This window comes from Bufo gargarizans, chromosome 1 (genome assembly GCF_014858855.1).
Source record: "Bufo gargarizans isolate SCDJY-AF-19 chromosome 1, ASM1485885v1, whole genome shotgun sequence".
Taxonomy (NCBI): Eukaryota; Metazoa; Chordata; class Amphibia; order Anura; family Bufonidae; genus Bufo; species Bufo gargarizans.
The window spans coordinates 60,974,273-60,988,261 of NC_058080.1; the positions used below are offsets into that span (position 1 = coordinate 60,974,273).

Here is a 13,989-nt window from a genome sequence, read left to right on the forward strand (position 1 = left end):
GAGAAGTCTGTACGATTATTAGGCACAAGCTGGAGCACGTCTAGTTATAGGCTCTTTATAATCTCCGCAGAAAATGGAGCTCTGCGCGCTTATTAAAGTTCACATGGCGGTATGAGTCAACGCCAGGGCCCAAGACGAGCTGTCATCATTACAGTACACAGATGGCATCTGCGCAGTTTGGGATCGGCCTTTGAATAATTTAATGACGCCAATTTGCACTTTCAGAGGAAGCATAGAAAATAATCTTTCAGCACCTCGTAGAGATCTCACCATATATTATACTGAAAATAGAGTGAAGCTGCTGTGAGAGCGCTGGAAGGTTCGCCGTGTCATAAAGTGCATTTACGTTTAGACTATCACAGGAACGACGCGTGCTCCAGGAAACGGCTGTGACGACCTGACTACAATGCAGCAGGTGACCTGTCGTCACCTCTCCTGACATGTCTGCTAAATAACAATTCTGGGGCATCTTTATAAGCCTGCCGCGGCGTCTCTCCGTGAATACTGACAGATATTATGAAATACGGTCTGTTATTAGAGGACACAATATGACATGGAATATTGGAGGGTCAAATATGGTCCAAATTCTGATGCCGACATGCCCATTCTAGGCCTTTTCGGCAGTGGAGGGGGTTCAGCATGGGCACTCTGACTGGTCGTTGACTGCACAGCCCCGTGCCCAGCAAGCTGCGATGCCCAGTGTGTCCTGAGCCCTTCCTTTTTCATGCTACAGTACCGCTTTTGTGGAATCAGCCTTCACTCCCCATGCGTATCTATGAGTCTTAAACGCCCATGAGCCAAGTCAGGACACTAGCGCTACACATATCTGGCAGGCTGTTCCCTGCCGGAGATGTCCGGAGGCGGCATTGCCGGACGCTACCTAATACCCACCGGCCCCTTTAACTATAACAGGGACCGGCGGAGGTCATCCGGCCAATTCTCGGCATACAGTATTTACCGAGTTTGGACGGATCTCCACAGGTCACTATTATAGTTAATGGGGCCAGACAGCATCCATGTTGCTACAGAGAGATACAGCCTGCCAGATATAAAAGCCCTAGTATGAAACTAGCCTTAGGGTGTACACCGAAATGGATGACTATAAATTATTTAAAAACTATGGGGGTCATTTATCAAACTGGTGTAAGGTAGGACTGGCTTAGTTGCCCATAGCAACCAATCAGATTCCACCTTTAATTTTCCAAAGGAGCTGTGAAAAATGAAAGGTCAAATCTGATTGGTTGCTAAGCCAGTTCTGTCTTACCCCAGTCTAATAAATCTCCCCCTATGTGCCAAGATTGAGTCCTTGATGGGCTTGCGGTTAGAGATGGTTAACCCTTTCGCTACCATGTGTAAACATGGCGCCCGCCCGCTCGCACGTGTAGCGGGCACCATGGCTGACGGGTCTCTGCTGTTTCAATAATGTCAATTGCGGTCATTAAGGCCTTTTGATGCGGTGATCATGGAATCTAAACCTCGTGAGGCCAATGGGGATGCCGGCAATTGACTTTAAGCGTATTAGAGCTGCAATTCTTATGTTGGCCAGCAGATCAACATAAGAAATAAGCAATTCACATATTACTATGCTCCTGTATGGAACATGGTAATATTGAATAAAAAAAAAAATAGTGAGTGTTGTAGCCTCCTACACTGACTACAAAAACATAAAAAAGTTAAAAAAAATGTAAAAAAAAAAAATATATATATATATATATATATATATATATATGAAAAAAAACTATTGAAATCACCCCCCTTTCCTTAATAAAAAAACAAACAAAACATAAATAAAAAAATAACAAAAAATATAAACATCATGGGCATCATCGCATCCAAAAAAAGGTCCGTACTATTAAGATATAAAAATATTTTTCCATTACGGCGGATGGCGTACTTCCTTTATCCAAAACATTTTTATAAAATATGATCAAAAAGTCACACAGACTCCAAAATGGTATCAATAAAAACTAAAGATCGTCCTGCAAAAAATGAGCCCGCACACAACTACGGTATAAAAAAAGTTATGGGGGTCAGAATTTTTTATTAATTTTTACAGTATTTAGACATATAAAACCTATACATATGTGGTATTGTTGTAATTGTACTGACCCAGATAATGAAGTGAACAGGTCAGTTTTGCCGCAAAGGGAACGCCGTAGGGACAAACCCGTAAAACGGTGGAGGAGTTGCGTTTTTTTTCCTATTCCACCCCATTTGGAATTTTTTCCCAGCTTCCCACTACATTGTATGCGATATTAAATGGTGGCATTAGAAAGTACAACTTGTCCCGCAAAAAAAAAATTGCCTAATATGGATATGTGAACAGAAAAATAAAAAGGTTATGGCTCCAGGAAGATGGGGAATAAAAATAAAACTGGAAAAAACCTCCGGTATCCAAAGGGTTAAGCCTGTGTAGAAATGGTCATTGTTTATATCCGGTATATATCTGGTTTTGTAGATTGTGTATATGTGCTGAGACGAGTGGAGTACAGTGCTCAATAGTATAGGTAAAATTTGTAGGATGGTGCAAGGGTCTATCCATCCATTGCCTGGGGTAATATGCATTTTTTAATCACTAAAACGGTAAAACGTAGATCATTTTGATAGTTCTTACTGTGGGATGAATGTGTTCTTAATGGTCTTTATGTTCAGGTCACAAAAACACAAATACAGCTGTACATTAGGTGAATGTTTTTGTGAATACCGTATACGTTGGTGTGCAGTTTTTATTTTATTTTTATTAATCACTTCCACTAGTTAGTTGCAGGAATAAATGCTGGCTTGGGTTTCCACAGCAGCACAAATCCCTTCTTCATTCCCCTGCCGACTACTGACCATGAGGTCTGCAGAGCACTGCTATTTTTTACTCTCCCTCATGTACTGTCACTAAATAAATATCCAAGGAATTTCTGCTAATTGCATATATTCTCAAAGGTCTCTAAGCCACAGGCAGTGGCGTAGCGTGGGTGGCAAGCCAAGTATTCACCCCCCCCACTCAACCTGTGAACACGCCCCCTTTTTTTATTACTGATAATGTAGTAGATGTCACCTGCAGTCCTATGTAACACCACATATAACACAGTAATAACTCTCTGAGTACAGATAATGTAGTAGATGTCACCTGCAGTCCTATGTAACACCACAGATAACACAGTAATAACTCTCTGAGTACAGATAATGCAGTAGATGTCACCTACAGTCCTATGTAACACCACAGATAACACAGAGATAACTCTCTGAGTACAGATAATGCAGTAGATGTCACCTACAGTCCTATGTAACACCACAGATAACACAGTGATAAGTCTCTGAGTACAGATAATGCAGTAGATGTCAACTGCAGTCCTATGTAACACCACATATAACACAGTAATAACTCTCTGAGTACAGATAATGTAGTAGATGTCACCTGCAGTCCTATGTAACACCACATATAACACAGTAATAACTCTCTGAGTACAGATAATGTAGTAGATGTCACCTGCAGTCCTATGTAACACCACAGATAACACAGTAATAACTCTCTGAGTACAGATAATGCAGTAGATGTCACCTACAGTCCTATGTAACACCACAGATAACACAGAGATAACTCTCTGAGTACAGATAATGCAGTAGATGTCACCTACAGTCCTATGTAACACCACAGATAACACAGTGATAAGTCTCTGAGTACAGATAATGCAGTAGATGTCAACTGCAGTCCTATGTAACACCACATATAACACAGTAATAACTCTCTGAGTACAGATAATGCAGTAGATGTCAACTGCAGTCCTATGTAACACCTCAGATAACACAGTGATAACTCTCTGAGTATAGATAATGCAGTAGATGTCACCTACAGTCCTATGTAACACCACAGATAACACAGTGATAACTCTCTGAGTACAGATAATGTAGTAGATGTCAACTGCAGTCCTATGTAACACCACATATAACACAGTAATAACTCTCTGAGTACAGATAATGCAGTAGATGTCACCCACAGTCCTATGTAACACCTCAGATAACACAGAGATAACTCTCTGAGTACAGATAATGTAGGAGATGTTCCCTGCAGTCCTATGTAACACCACAGATAACACGGTGATAAGTCTCTGAGTACAGATAATGCAGTAGATGTCAACTGCAGTCCTATGTAACACCACATATAACACAGTAATAACTCTCTGAGTACAGATAATGCAGTAGATGTCAACTGCAGTCCTATGTAACACCTCAGATAACACAGTGATAACTCTCTGAGTATAGATAATGCAGTAGATGTCACCTACAGTCCTATGTAACACCACAGATAACACAGTGATAACTCTCTGAGTACAGATAATGTAGTAGATGTCAACTGCAGTCCTATGTAACACCACATATAACACAGTAATAACTCTCTGAGTACAGATAATGCAGTAGATGTCACCCACAGTCCTATGTAACACCACAGATAACACGGTGATAAGTCTCTGAGTACAGATAATGCAGTAGATGTCAACTGCAGTCCTATGTAACACCACATATAACACAGTAATAACTCTCTGAGTACAGATAATGCAGTAGATGTTCCCTGCAGTCCTATGTAACACCTCAGATAACAGAGATAACTCTCTGAGTACAGATAATGCAGTAGATGTCAACTGCAGTCCTATGTAACACCACATATAACACAGTAATAACTCTCTGAGTACAGATAATGTAGTAGATGTTCCCTGCAGTCCTATGTAACACCTCAGATAACACAGTGATAACTCTCTGAGTACAGATAATGTAGTAGATGTTCCCTGCAGTCCTATGTAACACCTCAGATAACACAGTGATAACTCTCTGAGTACAGATAATGTAGTAGATGTTCCCTGCAGTCCTATGTAACACCTCAGATAACACAGTGATAACTCTCTGAGTACAGATAATGTAGTAGATGTTCCCTGCAGTCCTATGTAACACCTCAGATAGCACAGTGATAACTCTCTGAGTACAGATAATGTAGTTGATGGGTGGGAGCCCCCAGAATTCAGAACACGCAGAGTGTGACCAGTGTGGGCCAAATTCTATATCCCCCCAAACCCTACCGTAAACTGATATGTAGATGGACATTATTATATACAGTAGAATACCGCACCATACCCGTTACATCCAGTAACGTCTCCTGTGATGTAGACTTTCCTCAACTTCTTCATTCGGAGATAACACCACCATGACACCTTCTTTCAGCCACTTCTCGTCTCTGCAGAGTTTCACGGAATGTTTTTTAGATTCCTCACTTTACTGTCGTCCTCCCAACCCTGGTGCCTCAACACTGTCATCCTGCTGTTACCCCCAATACTGTGCTAGTGCCAGACAGAGTACCCCATAATATTATTCCCCCTATATATTATAGTCCCCCTGAATTATTATTATAATGGCCCCCTCTGTATTATAATTATAGCCCTCTCTGTATAATTATTTTGGCCCCCTCTGTAGTATTATTATTATGGACCCTCTGTATAATTATTAAATATAGGGACCATTATATTTAACAATTACACAGAGGGTCCATAATAATACTAAGGTAGGGGCCATTATAGTATAATAATACAGGGGGGCCATTATATTTAATAATTATGTAGAGGGGCCATAATAATAATACTACAAAGGGGGCCATTATAATAATACAGAGGAGCCATTCTGTATTATTATAATGTACCCTCTGTATTATAATGGCCCCCTCTGTAGTATTATTATGGATCCTCTGTATAAGTATTGTAATGATGCCCCCTTTTTGTCTATATATAATTGCCTCCTTTTTCTTCTGTGATAACACCCCCTACCTCCATAGTGCCCCCAGTGCGGCCTTCCTTAAAGGGGTTATACAACATCATACAACAGCCCCCCCATGTGCAAGGCCCCTCAGAGGAAATATACTTACCCCACTCCCCGCGCCGCTCCTGGTCCCCGCACCGCTGCTGCTGCTTCTCCCTGTACATGGATGAAAACATCCAGTGTTGGGTGGGGGGGGGGGCAGTCAATGGCAGGCGGGGGGGGGGGGGGGGGGACAAGTCTCCTTAGCTTCAACCGTGATGCTAGGGAGGCTCGTCCCCGTCCCTGCCTGCAATTGCCTGCTTCCCCCCCCAACACCGGATGTTTTATGTAGGGAGGGAGCGGACGATTTCAGAGGCGGCGCTGAGGTGAGGAAGGCGGCTCTATAGAAAGGGAGGGCGGCGATTTCTAGTGGGAAGGCGGCGCTGGGCACCAGACGGAGATGGCTGCAGCCGGGCACCCTGTATGAAGCGACGTCCCCTTGGGCACCTTAGGTAGGTGAATGACAGGTTATAAAAACCTGTTTTATGTGCTAATAGAGCCACAGGCACATTTAATAAGGACAGTTTCGGATTCAGGTTATTAGTAGGGACCTGTCCATATGTTTAGGTTATAGGCCTCAAATCCCTTTAAACAGAATCCCTTTAAACAAAAAAAAAATCATGTTTTAGTGTCTCCATATTCTGAGAGCCATATTTTTTTTATTTTTTGGGAGATTGTCCTAGGTAGGGTCTCATTTTTTGCGGGATGAGATGACAGTTTGATTGGTATGATTTTGGGGTGCATATGACTTTTTGATAGCTTGGTATTACACTTTTTGTGATGTAAGGTGACAAAAAATGGCTCTTTTGACACTGTTTTTATTTATTTTTTATTTTTTACGGTGTTCCCCTGAGGGGTAAGGTCATGTGCCGGTCTTTACAGATGTAGCAATACCAATACCTAATATGTATACTTTTTTTTATTTATTTAAGTTTTACACAATAATATAAATTTTGAAACAAAAAAAAATCACATGTTTTAGTGTCTCCATAGTCTGAGAGCCATATATTATTTTTTTTTGAGTGATTGTCTTAGGTGGGGGCTAATTTTTTGCGGCATGAGGTGACGGCTAGATTGGTACTATTTTGGGGGGCATACGCCTTTTTGATCGCTTGGTGTTGCACTTTAAGTGATGTAAGGTGACAAAAAATGTTTTTTTAGCACAGTTTTTATTAAATTTTTTTGACTGTGTTTACCTGAGGGGTTAGGTCATGTGATTGTGTTTTTATAGAGGCGGTTGATACCTAATATGTCCCCAAAAAATTTTTACTTGAAACTTTTAATTTTTTTGTAAAACTTTTTTTTTTTACTTATTTTTTCACTAAATATTTTTGTCCTCCTCTGGGACTTGAACTTTTGGGGGTCTGATCCCCTTTACAATGCATGACATCTGTATTGTCATGTATTCGCTGTAAGTGTATTACCACTATAATACACTTACAGCTTCCTGCCTGTGAGATCCAGGGGGCTGGATCCATCTCACAGGCTGTCACTGAAGGCAGCCAAGATGCCTAAGGAAGATGCCTTCCCTGCCATCGGTTCCCCCGTCACAGCAGCACGGGGACCCGATGGCCACCCCACACCCGGCAGGATCCCGCATGTGCCGCGGTTAGCGCTGACCGCGGCAGTGCGAGGGTTATTGCGCCGGCATTGGTGTTTTTTTCATTGATGCGGCGCATACAGCAGGGGTCCGGCTATCAGTGACTGCAGGGCCCCTGCCTCTGATCAGGCGGGCGCAGCTCCTGCACCCACCCGATCAGCATGACGTACATGTACTTCACTGGTCTTTATGTCCCGGCCAGATATGACGTACATGTATGTCATTGGTCCTTATGGGGTTAATAGTGACCAGTCTTAAAAACGTTTGGATAGGTATTTGGAAAGTCTAGGCATAGCAAAATGGTCTTGGAGTTCCCTATAAGACAGATCACCTGGATTTTCAACCCTTCTTTCACTATATGAATGTGTATATATTGGGACCATATGTAGTATATGTATAAATCAATTGAAGTCTTCTCGATTTAATTTCTATGTTTCTACTTCAGGGAGCTACAGCCCTTCATCCAGGAGTTTTATCGACGACACCCCTACAAGGTGAGCAGATATTTTTTCTCATTTACTGTTGGATGTAGCCTTTCCCTTAAAGGGGTTATACGGGCTACAGATATTGATGATCTATCCTCATAATACAGATGTAGCCGAGCTAACATTGACACTGATAACACATGGCACAGTGTTATCTTGGTTATCACGTGACAAAAGCCATTGAAATCCATTAAAAAGTCAGTTATCTTTTTTCTTGCCAATCTTTACTTAGCGTGAAAAGAGCGGGAGTGCGAATTCCACTATTAAAGATACCACAGATCATGAGAGCAGTGGAAGAAGGTGGGAGGCAGGATAGTTAAAAGGGTTTTCTAAATCTTTAATACTGATGACCTAGCCTCTGTATAGGTCATCAACATCTGATCTGTTTGCTGTAAGGTGGTGCTGTCCCGGGCTTCACATCGCTATGCTAGGCGGAGGCTTCCACCTGGCATTGAGCACGGTGACGTCACCGGCATAGATAGACAGTGTATGAAGCTACACTAGGCTCTTTTGGAGGCGGGTACGTAGCATAGTACTTGCCTTCAAAATAGCCTGTGGAAGCTCTATACACCGCCCATCTGTGCCTGTGACATCATCGGGCTCACTGCTAGGTGGGAGCCTCCGCCTAGCATAGCGATCGGAAGCATGATACATCACCAGCTCACAACAAACAGGGGCTTGCACTGCAGAGATGCAGCCTGGCAAAGGGGAGCATCAGAGCAAGAAAATGCTCCAATGCTCCTCTCATACATACTAAGTGAATACAGAAGAGGTGATATGAGGGTTCAGCCCCGAACCCAGACAACCCCTTTAATTGTTACATCCCAATTCCTTTATGCTGGATTTTTAAATAGACACTGCTACATCCTTTAAGTGACTGAATATAATTAAATTTGCTGAATTTTCTGTTTTAGTATAAATAAGGCTGGGTTCACATCACAAACTGTATGAAATATACCTAAAAATGAATGCAAACAGGTGCCAACTATATAAATGAATCTCTGTGTCTCAGCAGGAGATCAGTCATGCCCCTCTTTCTCCTTCTCACAGTCTAGCGCCTGGCTATAAGATAACTGGCAGCAGTTGCCTCCCATCTCAGCCCTGTCTACAGTAGGATGCAAAGACTTTTAAAGGGTTTTCTGGGACCCAATGGGTCCTGCAAACCCACCTTAATTACACATAACATGACCATAGAAGCAATTTTGTAATGCACTTACCATGGATCAACCTCTTGGGAACGTGAAGCTCCTCATCTGAAAAACCTGCTTACGCAGACCCACGTCTCTTACCAGGTATCTGGCCTGGCGTATATAGGAGACATCACTTCCGCTGGGGATACAGCCAGAACTATTCCTCTCCTTGGCACATGAGCAAACTTCGGAATCCACCTAATCTGTGCATACACCAGGGACAGGAATAGTTCTGGCCCAGTCTTCAGCAGAAGTGACATCCAATCCATAACTTTGGCCAGAAACCTGGTAAAGGACATGATGTTGGCAGAAGCAGGATTTTCAGAAAAAGAGCGTCACATGACCATTTTTCTGTGAACCGATTTACTTAACTTTTTGACAGTATATTACAAACTTTTTTTATTGCAGGCGAGTTCTGTTTGTTTAGGGTGGGTCTCAAAAAAAACCTTTAGGTCCAGCACCTTGACTAACTTGTTCACCAGCCACAAAATAGGACACATCAGTGTAGAAAATTAACCCCTATGGATCATAATCTTCTGGCTACGTACGGTATATCCCTTTACCTTTATCACTCATAAACACTTATTTAGGTCAAAATTTTATTAGTAATGAAAGAATTGAGTTATAATAAGTGTTTATGTAGTCAGGAGATGAGAGATAAGGAGCCGTCAGCTGACCTGCCTGTGGAAAACAGTATAAACACAGAGTCTGGTACTAGGGAATCTCTAGTCTGTACAGAGAAAGGGGCTGTAGATTTTTAATGAAGACCAAATGGAAAAATGATTTTTAGTTCAAAATGAGTACAATGTAATAATAATAATAATAATAATAACAATAATAAATTGCCTCTGAAAGTGTCAATAGCCTTTAATTTTTTTGGGATGCAGGTCTTCAACATGTAAAAAAAGTTTAAAGGGTGCAAGATAAAGGATTATCATTTATGAAAATTTGTGTTCTATGTACTGGTTTTGTAGGTGCCACCTCAGCACTGGCATCAACAGGAGCACATAAACCTCACAAAGTCCCACCAATGTTACTTGTCACTGGTAAGTATGAGATGATTACTGTAAAAGGTATACATTGTAGCACAAAATAAATTTTGAAACCACATTTAAGAAAACTTAAAATTCATATCTAAAAAGTAAGAATTTACAATGGATATGATTTTCTGTGCCACAAGGAGTCCTTGTGTGCCAACTAATGACATTTTTAAAAAACACTTTCCATAGTATTTGGCTGTCAAATTATCCATAATAAACAACCAGCTAATTATCTTGCTGTAAAAAATGGTGTTCAGCATGTGTCCTAGGTGGTGCCTATTTTGCATCCCGGTTCGCATCCCTTTCAGTGCTAAGTCAGGGAGCTTGGCTAGTTATCCCAAAATCTACTACAGTATGAGCTGAATTTGGATTGAAGAAACCAGAAGAGTGGCAGATGTCTGCTATACGACATCAAAATAAGGTATTCCCCAAAAAGTGATGGCATATCACTAGGACATCAGTAAGGGTTTGACCTCAGAAAGCCCCACGATGATAAGAATGAAGGGGCCACAGCACTGTAGTGTTGGGCCCCCTTCATTGTTTCTCCCTGTGCAGCGACACAGGACAGTGGGGTGGTGCTGCAGTTTTATGCACAGCCAGGTGGCAGGAGCGCTGCTCTGCAGGGAAAACTACAGCAGGACATCAGCACTTCAGCCACTTATTCTCAGGATCAGCTGCCAATAGCTGTCTGCCAAGTGCTTGTTCAATTTACTACTATTCTTCCTGCTCCCCCACATACACTCTACGTTCCCTCGGGACTAGTCTTTCATGGGAGAGTTGGGAGGACCCCATATGATGGTTTTGGCCACTTCACTCTTATCCTCAGTATAGGCCATCAATATCTAATCAGTGGGGATTCGCAATATCGCATCCCCGTCGGAAGTCAGCACCAGAATGATACAGCTCATTCTTTTGTGCAGTGGACGGACCTTGTATCTACAGCGTTGCTCCCATTCACTTCAGTTGGAGCAGCACTGCAGTAACCAACTTCGTCCACTACACAAGGATGGCGCCGTGTAGTCCCAGTCCCGGAGCTATGGCAGAACAGCTGATAGGCGGAGCTGCATGTGTCAGACCCCTGCTGATCAGATATTGATAGCCTATCCTGAGGATAGGCCTTCAATGCCTAAAGGAGTGGAGAACTCCTTTAAAGTAATCTAATATATAAAGCTGAGTGTATGTGTGTATGTCCGCCAAAAGAATCCGCACTGTTGCATTTACAATCACGAAATTTGGCACACAGGTACATCAGGTGTCCAGGAAGGTTTTAGACTGGGTCTCAGCTCTCTAGCACGTAGCGTTCCTGAAATATTCCCCAAAAAATGCAAATATGGCACATCACATGACCTACAATAGCCAATACAAGCCTGCAGGTCTTTCTTATCATATCCCAACGTCATATCCCAACTACCATACACATGTCACATGTCCCTTGTCAGCCAATAGAAGCTCGCAGGTCCTTAGTCTCTGCACATACACAGTTTTACACTAGGTTTCCATAACAACCCAGCTTCTTCACTGCTACAGGTCAGCTTTAAAAGGGGCAGGGCGCTGTGGGTGACACTGTTAAGGGAGCGGAGTGCTGTGGAGGTCACAGTTCAGGGGGCAGGTAGGGTGGCCATTCAGGCCAACCTCAAAAGACGGACTTAAAAACCCCACCTCAAGGTCCCAATAATCAACGCCCCCGACCCGGTTAGGATGTGCCCCCTCCCACTCCGCAGCCGACGGGGATTGAAAAAATGAAGGTAAAAATCAACTTCTGTCAGCTACAGGGGTGAGAGGGAGGGTGACTTTCTCCCTGCAGCTCACACTCAGACAGCACATTGCTGCTGTCTGAGAGTGAGCTATTCAAAAAGACATCCCTGTGTCTGTACAGGCCCTGTGCCGGACGGAGGACAGGGAGTCTGAAAGCCGGACTGTCCGGCCTAAAACTGGACCTCTGGCCACCCTAGGGGCAGGCTGCTGTGGAGGTCACAGTTAAGGGGACGGTCCACTATGGAGGTCAGTGTTAAAGGGCAAATTGCTGCAGAGGCCACTGTTAAGGGGACGGGTTGTTGTGGAAACCACTGTTAAAGGGGTTGTCCCGGATCAAATATTTTTTTCTTTTTTAGTGTACTCACTATTAACAGCTGAATCAAGGTCCTCCATATGTTTTTAGGTATTTTCGCCATTTCTACATGGCTCTGACGGTCCCCCACGCACTGTTTACATCTGTGTTTATTTCAGCCTAACTTCCTGCCGCACTGCACTGTGGTTCCCAGCGCAGCGTGGCATCACGTGGTTTGCCGCCTCCTGCCGCACTTCCCCACCTCCTCCGTGCAGTAATTGCTTATTTCTACAGCCTGCCGCCCCATTTGCCCGTATTACTGGAGGCGTTTACTATGCTAAGTAGCATAGTGCTCTGCCTCCTTCATTAGCCCTGCCCGGTGACGTCACCGAACCAGTGGGGCGTGGCTTAGCGCGGTTGGTTGCCGCCTTGTTTACGCCCATCCAGGCACTATGAATAATTCATGTGGCTGAGGGTGATGTCACCGGGCTCCCTGGGAAGCGGAAGAAGAGGCTTCACTCGGCAGAAAGGGACCCGGTACGTCACTGAGTCTTGGAAACACAGCACTTCCATCTGAGAGTTGGAGATTTGAAAACTGGGCATTAGAAATGTCGGGTAAAGGTACGACAGGCACGAATGTAACATTTAGGGCATTGTTGAACACATACTCCTATCTTCCCAATCCCGGACAACCCCTTTAAGGAGATGGGGTACTGTGGACATCTCTAATAAAGGGCCGGCCACTGTGGAGGTCACATTTAAGGGGGCAGGGAACGGTGGAGGTCACAGTTAAGGGAACGGTTTGCTATGGAGGTCAGTGTTAAGGGGCAGGGTGCTGTAGACGTCACTGTTAAGGGGGTGCCGCTGTGGAGGTCACTGTTAAAGGGGAGGGTGCTGTGGATGTTACTGCTAAGGGGGCTGGCCACTGTGGAGGTCATTGTTAAAGGGGCGGGGTACTGTAGATGTCACTGTTATAGTGAATACTGTCGATATCTTTTAACAACACACACAAACATTAAATGAAATAGATGAAATATGCCCGTGCGAAGACGGGTCCTTCTGCTAGTCTAATATATAAAGCTGAGTGAATGTATGTATATCCGCTAAAGGAATCTGCACTGTCACATTTACAATCACAAAATTTGGCACACAGGTACATCAGGTGTCCAGGAAGGTTTTAGACTGGGTCTCAGCTCTCTAGCACATAGTGTTCCTGAGATATTCCCCAAAAATACATTAGCCAATAGAAGCTTGGTCACATGACCTTTATCAGCCAATAGAAGCTTGCATGCCCTTAGTCTCCACATACACACAGTTTTACACCAGGTTTCCATAACAACCCAGCTATTTTTCTTCACTGCTGTAGGTCAGCTTTAATGGGGCAGGGCGCTGTGGATGACACTGTTAAGGGAGCGGAGTGCTGTGGAGGTCACAGTTAAGGGGTCAGGCAGGGTGGCCATTCAGGCCACCCTCAAAAGATGGACTTAAAACCCCGCCCCTAGGCCCTGCTAAGCCACTCCCTGACCCGGTCAGGCCACGCCCCCTCCCACTCCGCAGCTCACTGAAAAAAATGAAGGTAAAAATCAACTTCTGTCAGCTGCAAGGGTGAGACTTTTTCTTTTTGGAATGCTGCCTGTTTACTGTTTATGTATATTGGGCAATAGTCTAGTCCCTTTGGGCTTGCACCCTTTTTTCCTTTTTCTTCTTTTTAGTGCTGCCAGAATTTTTCTTTTATCTATCTGTTATGGTTGAATAAATATATCATCATACAAAGGTCAAAGTCCCAACTCTAAAC

The 13,989-nt window shown here is 43.5% G+C and overlaps 1 protein-coding gene across 4 annotated transcripts in view; it reads left to right on the forward strand.

Moving 5' to 3' along the window:
• Positions 1-13,989, forward strand: part of DOK7 (docking protein 7) — a 119,403-nt gene that overhangs the window by 78,682 nt on the left and 26,732 nt on the right. For 3 of the 4 annotated variants that reach the window (XR_006390128.1, XM_044295740.1, XM_044295752.1), the window contains exons 8-9: positions 7,878-7,926; positions 10,082-10,153. Coding sequence is in view for 3 of the 4 variants with exons in the window: in XM_044295740.1 (XP_044151675.1) it covers positions 7,878-7,926; positions 10,082-10,153 (121 nt within the window). In the remaining variant the exon portion in view is untranslated. The remainder of the gene's footprint in view (positions 1-7,877; positions 7,927-10,081; positions 10,154-13,989) is intronic. The other variant, XM_044295763.1, reaches the window with a different exon arrangement.